At 53.8% G+C, this 7503-nt stretch overlaps 1 protein-coding gene across 1 annotated transcript; it reads left to right on the top strand.

Annotated features, from left to right (window-relative positions):
* The first annotated feature begins 100 nt into the window (after window positions 1–100).
* On the top strand, window positions 101–2512 carry LOC116983250 (G-protein coupled receptor 22-like). The gene has a single exon (XM_033036931.1). The coding sequence runs from the start codon at window positions 384–386 to the stop codon at window positions 1710–1712; it is 1329 nt and encodes a 442-aa protein (XP_032892822.1). The 5' UTR covers window positions 101–383; the 3' UTR covers window positions 1713–2512.
* Window positions 2513–7503: the final 4991 nt, after the last annotated feature.

Raw genomic sequence — 7503 nt, 5'->3', positions numbered from 1 at the left:
TACTTTTGATACACTGTAATATGCAATTGTTGAATAAAGTCATTGGACTGGAAAAAAAGAGGTGTTGCAGATAACAGTGTGGTTTGTGTTACAGGTACTCTGTGACCTGTGACAGGTGTGCCGGGAGCTCTGGGATCGCCAGGACTATTACAGGTGTGCTGTGACCTGCCACACGTGTACCGGGAGCTCCTACAGGTGTGCCAAGACTGCTACAGGCATACCAGGAGCTCGGCAGTCATCAGGGCGACTACAGCTATACTGGAAGCTGCTACAGGTGTGCTGGGTCCTCTTACAGGTGTACTGGAAGCTCCGACAGGTGTGCTGTGATCTGCCAAAAGTGCGCGGGGACGCTGCGGTCTCCAGGACTATGCTGAGACCCCCGGATGGACAGGGCCATGGAGTTGGATGAGTTTGTGCCGGAGTTGGAGAAGAGGGATGGGGGCCAAGACTGGTACTTGTCCTACCCGCTCAGCTTCCAGGTGTCACTGGGCAGCTTGCTGCTGCTGGAGTTGGTGCTGGGCCTAGCTAGTAACCTGACAGTGCTGGTTCTGTACGGCCTGCACAGTGGCCTTGCCGACTCGGTCAGTACCGTGGTGACGGTCAGCCTGCATGTGCTGGACACGCTGGTCTGCCTGCTATGTGTGCCCTTCACCACTAGCATGGTGCTACGGCCCCCCGCCACTGCCTGGGCCCTGGCCTGCTGCTTCCATGAGGCCTGTGTGGCGCTGGCTGGGGTGGGCACTGCCGCCAACGTATTGCTGATCGGCCTGGACCGCTACGACATCTCGGTGCGGCCGTCCCGCCGGCTGCTGACCGCCGGCCGTGCCATGCCGCTGCTCGCCGCTGTCTGGACCTTGTCCCTCCTTGCTTTCTCCTTGCCCTTCCTGCAGGTTGAGCTGCTGGGCCCCGAGCCCGGCCTGGCCCACCACAACCTCTCGCTGGGGTGTGGCGGTGATGCCGAGCTGCCACCCGGCCTGACAGCCTCGCTCCATCTCCTACTGCAGGTGCCCTGCTTCTGCCTGGCAGCCGTGGGCCTGCTCGCCACTTATTCCCGCATCCTGCGGGCCCTCAACGTCCGCTTCGGCCGTGGCCCCAGGGGCAGGAGGTCACGGTGTCAGCGGCGGGGGAGGGGAGGAGGTGGAGCTGGGGCCAGCAGAGGGAGTGGGGCAGTGGGAGGGGGTCTGGGTGGGCCGCAGGAGGCCCAGCGGCTGGCAGCGCCCCCACCCCCAGGCCAAGGCCCAGGCCCGCCTCGGGCCCTGGGCATGCGGGCCTCGGTGTCGGCCATCATGGCGCTGCGACGGGCAGTGCGGCGGCACCGGGAGAGGAGGCGGCGGCAGCGGCGGGTGCTGCGGATGTCCCTGGTGACGGTGGGTGGCTTTGTGCTGTGCTGGGCCCCGGTGTCTGCGCTGCACCTGCTGCAGCTGGTGTTGGGGCCCAGTGAGCAGCGGGGTCGTCTGCGCCTCTGCGCCCTGGCCCTGGCCTATGCCGGGCCCCTGCTCCACCCGCTGCTCTACGCCTTCGCCCGCCAAAAGATGCGCCGCGCACTGCGGGGCTGTGCCCGCAAACGGGTGCTGTCCGTGCTCCAGGTCGACCCACTGCCTGGTGCCACCGTCATCCACAACTCCTGGCTGGAGTCTGGTCCAGGACCAGGCCCAGGCTCAGGTCCACCTGCAGCAACAGGCCCCGCACCCCCCGCTCAGAGTGAGGCCTAACTCAGGCACAGCCCGAGTCCCAGCCACAGGCCCAGCCTCCCTCGGGCACTGCGACCCCTGCTAAGAGAGAGGCTTAACCCAGGCCCAGTCACGCCCGCCACGGTAGGCCCTGCACCCCCAGCCCAGAGCAAGACCTAACACTGCCACAGGCCCAGGCTCACGCACAAACGCCAGTGCAACCCCTGCTCCCACGGGCCAGAGCAAGGCCTAACCTGGGCAGATACCTCCCGGGAACTACTCCCACAGGAGCCCAACGGGGCCTCCCCACCACAGGGGAGGCTCGATGGTTAAACCAGCCTAGGTACCCTGACCAGTCGCAGCTTGGCCTGGTCACCGTGATACACAGCTCCAGGCTGCCCTCTGACCAGAGCAACTCCTGAGGGGCTGGACTGCACCCCAGCCAAAGCCGCTAGTTCAGCACCCACTGATGCTGCGAGTGAACAGTGAGTGGCTCACCCCGACTCCCCGCGCCTCCCCCATCAGACATTAGTCAGACAGAGATAAGCTGGACACCGTCCGGAGCCCCTCAATGCACCCCGATACCCCTGCCTGCACCTCCTTGCGCTCAGCGTGGATGCCCCAACACGGAGCCCAGTGCCAGTGGGAATGGCAGGGCAGCACTGCCGCCTGCAGGTTCCCCTCCAGGTCACACATCACCTCGGCTGGGAAATAGATTGTCGTCACTGCATCGTTGGATGTTAACCTCGTATCGGCATCGCGGGAGCACCTTCCCCACACGGACTGCAGTGCTTCCACCTTCCCAGGGCCGGGGTGTGTGAATAAATACTGACTCAATGAGACAAGGAGTTCTGTTCTTTCACAGCGGGTGATTTATGAGACGCGGGGCATGTGTGGGGCTGCTCAGAGTAAGGCAACAAAAAGTATTGGAACATGTAGGGATGTCAATCAGTAACAAAAAAATATTTGATTTTTAGTTTAATTTAGAGATACAACGATGTAACAGGCCCTTCGGCCCACCGAATCCGCACTGACCAGCAATCCCGGTACACTAGTACTATCCTACACACTAGGAACAATTTACTGAATCTTTACTGAAGCCAATTAACCTACAAACTTGCACATCTTTGGAGCGTGAGAGAAACGTGGAGCACCCGGAGAAAACTCACACAGTCACGGGGAGAACTTAGAAATTCTGTACAGACAAGCATCTGTAGTCAGGATCGAACCCGGGTCTCTGGTGCTGTAAGACATCTCTACCGCTGCTCCACCGTGTAAAGATAGTTATTCCTCGGGTGTGTTAAATATTTACCCCCTGACAAGTTTAATCAGGAGAATAATGTAAGAGTCAGAGTTGCACAGAAATGGGCCCTTCGGCCCAGAAGTGAGTCTCCACAACGCGTTCCTGTTGCCTTGTCACTGGAGAGGGCACTGCCAGCCCCTCCCCCCAACTGCCCACTCACCGTGTCAACACTCCCCAGGGGCTGGAAGAGTGCTGGTTCCAGGGTTAGCGCTGAGGGTGGGGGAGAGATTCACGATTCTTCTTTGGGAGACACTAGTCAACAAAGATAGGTCCTCACTGCAAGGGTCCTGTACCCCTTGAGCTATTCCTCTGGTCTAATAAAGGGAGGGGACGTGGGGGGCATGGAATAACATGAACAAAGGGAGAAACTGGTGGCGGGGAGGGACACAGGGGGGGGGGGGGGCAGAGGGACACAGGGGAGGCGGTGGAAGAGGGATGGGGAACAGGGATGGGAGGCGGCAGAGGGTTGGTGAGAAGGATGGTTGGGAGGGGAGGGATAAGGACGGGGTGTTGTTAACACTAGGATTGGGTGTCGGGAAGCTTAACCCCCATTCCTCGCCCCGTGCATCAGGTGCTCACAGTGAGGCCTTCGGTACAATGGTGAGACCAAGCAGAGGAGGTAACAACACCTGTCCCCACACCTCCTCGCTCACCTCCATCCAGGGACCCCAGCAGCACTTCCAGGTGAGACAAATTCATATGCATCTCTAACCTCATCTGCTGCATCCGGTTTTCTCGATGTGGCCTCCACTATATCGGCAAGACCAAGAGTAGACTTGCTGACCGTTTCACAGAGCACTCGGTCCACCAAGGCCGGCTGGATTTCCTAGTTACTGACCATTTAACCCCCATTCCCATTCCCGCCCAGAATCTTCCTGTCCTGGGATTCCTCCATTGCCAGAGTGAGGCCGCACGTAAACTGAAGGAACAGTACCTCATATTCTATTTACACACAACGGTATGAAGATTGAATTCTCCAAGTTTAAGCAAAACCCCCTCCCTCCTGTTCGCACCACTGCCCCCTTCACTGGTGTGCATTTTCTGTCACTGTCCTCGCCCTCTATTCAATTCTCCCCTCCATCTACTTTTCACCCACCCCTCCACACTGTCCACATCTTCGCTCCATTACATCCCAATTTATCCCCTCACTCTGCATACCATTTTCCCCACATCTTTGTTTCCTATAACCCAGTTCCTTTCCCCTCCTCCATCGCCTATCCCCCACCCCTCCCCACTTCAGATTCTTCACCTCTTCTCTACCCCCCCGGAGTCCCATCTACCCACCACCCCTCCCTCTGGTTCTACATTTCACTTCCCTTTCTCTCTCTCTCTCAACAGATTCCACTATCTGCCCTCTTTTGTCTTCCCCATTCATCACCTCCAAACTCGGTCACTATCTCCACCTTTCTCTCCCCCCTCCCCCGACCCACCCTCGACTGATCTGCCAATCAACCGCTCTTCACCTGGATCCACCAGTTCCCCTCGCCTCTCTTTTCCAGCCTTTTCTCCTGCGCCATAAGTCTGAAGGGTCCCGTATGAAACGTCATCTTTCCATTCCCTCCACCAATAGACTCAGATACAGACACCGAGTGTTGCTGAATACTTGGTGAAAGATGCTCTATGGTCTGCCCAAAGCTTGTTGACCACCCAGCAGATCGAGATGTCCTTCAGGGAATGTTGCCGACTGGCCCTCTCCAGACTACAGGAGTTGTGCTGAGGGACACACTGAAGCTCGGTGTAGACAACGCCAAGGCTCTGTGGAGGAAGACCACAGTCTAGGGTCCTTCCGTTGCTGGACATTGGGGGGCAGAGCCCAGTGGGTACATCCCTCAAACAAGGGAAAGGGGTATCAGTCTAGGAATGGTGCTGGGTGTAAAAACAGATACTGACTGGAAAGGGATCCTGGCAGGAATGACGGTGGAACAGCAATGGCAGGGATTTCTGGGCATAATCCGGAAGACGCAGGATCATTTCATTCCAAAAAGGAAGAAAGATTCTAAGGGGAGTAGGAAGCAACCGTGGCTGACAAGAGAAGTTAGGGATAGAATAAAATGAAAAGAAAAGATGTATAACACAGCAAAGAGTAGGCGGAAGCCAGAGGATTGGGAAACTTTCATAGGACAACAGAAGGAAACAAAATGGGCAATACGGACTGAAAAGATGAAGTACAAGGGGAAGCTGGCCAGGAATATAAAGAAGGACTGTAAAAGCTTCTTTAGATATGTTAAAGGAAAAAGAATAGCAAAGTCAAATGTGAGTCCCTTGAAGGCAGACACGGGTGAAATTATTATGGGGAACAAGGAAATGGCAGAAGAGTTGAACAGGTACTTCGGATCTGTCTTCACTAAGGAAGACACAAACAATCTCCCAGATGTACTGGAGGGCAGAGGATTTAAGGGGGTAGAGGAACTGACATTTTCATTAGGCGAGAAATAGTATTGGGTAGGCTAATGGGACTGAAGGATGATAAATCCCCTGGGCCTGATGGACTGCATCCCAGGGTCCTCAGGGAGTTGGCTCTAGAAATAGTGGATGCATTGGTGATCATTTTCCAATGTTCAATAGATTCAGGATCAGTTCCTGTGGATTGGAGGATAGCTAATGTTATCCCACTTTTCAAGAAAGGAGCGAGAGAGAAAACGGGGAATTACAGATCAGTTAGCCTGACTTCGGTGGTGGGAAAGATGCTGGAGTCAATTATTAAAGAGATAATAATGTGGCATTTGGATAGCAGTTAAAGGATTAGTCCAAGTCAGCATGGATTTATGAAAGGAAAATCATGCTTGACTAATCTTCTGGAATTTTTTGAGGATGTGACAAGTAAAATGGATGAAGGGGAGCCAGTGGATGAAGTGTATCGAGACTTTCAGAAAATCTTTGATAAGGTCCCGCACGGGAGACTGGTGACTAAAATTAGGACACATGGTGTTGGGGGTAGGGTGCTGACGTGGATAGAAAATTGGTTGGCAGACAGGAAGCAAAGAGTAGGAGTGAACGGGTCCTTTTCAGAATGGCAGGCAGTGGCGAGTGGAGTTCCGCAAGGTTCGGTGTTGGGGCCGCAACTGTTTACCATATATATTAATGATTTGGAAGAGGGAATTAGGAGCAACACTAGCAAGTTTGCGGATGACACAAAGCTGGGTGGCAGTGTGAACTGTGAAGAGGATGTTAGGAGGTTGCAGGGTGACCTGGACAGGTTGAATGAGTGGGCAGATGCATGGCAGATGCAGTACAATATAGATAAATGTGAGATTATACACTTTGGTGGCAAAAACAAGGGGGCAGATTATTATCTCAATGGGGTTAGGTTAGGTAAGGGGGGGGTACATCGAGACGTGGGTGTCCTTGTACACCGGTCACTGAAAGTTGGGGTGCAGGTACAGCAGGCAGTGAAGAAAGCTAATGGAATGTTGGCCTTCATATCAAGAGGATTTCAGTATAGGAGTAGAGAGGTTGCAGTTGTATAGGGCTCTGGTAAGACCACATCTGGAGTATTGTGTACAGTTTTGGTCTCCAAATTTGAGGAAGGACATCCTTGTGATTGAGGCAGTGCAGCGTAGGTTCACGAGATTGATTCCTGGGATGGCTGGACTGTCATATGAGGAAAGATTGAAAAGACTAGGCTTGTATTCACTGGAATTTAGAAAGATGGGGGAGGATCTTATCAAAACATATAAAATTATAAAATTACTGGACAGGTTAGATGCAGGAAAAATGTTCCCAATGTTTGACGAGTCCAGAACCAAGGGCCACAGTCTTAGAATAAAGGGAAGGCCATTTAGGATTGAGGTGAGAAAAAACGTTTTCACCCGGAGAGTTGTGAATTTGTGGAATTCCCTGCCACAGAGGGCAATGGAGGCCAAATCACTGGATGGATTTAAGAGAGAGTTAGACAGAGCTCTAGGGGCTAGTGGAATCAAGGGATATGGGGAGAAGGCAGGCACGGGTTATTGATTGGGGACGATCAGCCATGATCACAATGAATGGTGGCCTCCTCCTGCACCTATTTTCTATATTTCTATGTTACTATGACTCTATGGAGTGTAATAGTCACAGGGATACAATGAGAATATATTAAGAGTTTTGCACATTTTTGTCATTACAAGTAAAATTCATTTTTGAAATTTAAACCATTTTCTCCCTAGATGTTGCCAGACCATCTGCAGCACTCTATATTTATCTCAAGGTTGCAGCATCTAAGGGTTCATCTCTGGGTTCATCTCAGGTTGCTTCATCTGTGACACTGTGTTTATCTCAGGTTTGCAGCAACTACAGCACAATATGTTCATCTCAGGATTTATCTCAGGGTTGCAGCATCTGCAGCCACCATTCGCCGGCTGATGCAACACCGCCCGGCGTTTCTATTGGATAATCCAAGCGAGAGCGGAAGCCGTACGCGCCCAATCACGGGGCAGATTTGGAGGCAGGTGATGACGCCGATTTGCCATTGGCCGAGCGTCTCCCCATGGCGGAGTGTGATTGGCTTATGTCTGGCGCCGCTGTAACCGCCTGCGTCATTGGCCAATCCCC

This window comes from Amblyraja radiata, chromosome 18, assembly GCF_010909765.2.
Source record: "Amblyraja radiata isolate CabotCenter1 chromosome 18, sAmbRad1.1.pri, whole genome shotgun sequence".
In the NCBI taxonomy this organism is placed as follows: Eukaryota; Metazoa; Chordata; class Chondrichthyes; order Rajiformes; family Rajidae; genus Amblyraja; species Amblyraja radiata.
Note: the sequence above shows the minus strand (reverse complement) of the source record. Positions and strands in the feature narration are given on the sequence as shown.

Coding starts and splice junctions, on each gene's coding strand:
- LOC116983250 (XM_033036931.1), top strand. CDS start 384: ATGGACAGGGCCATGGAGTTGGATGAGTTTGTGCCGGAGTTGGAGAAG.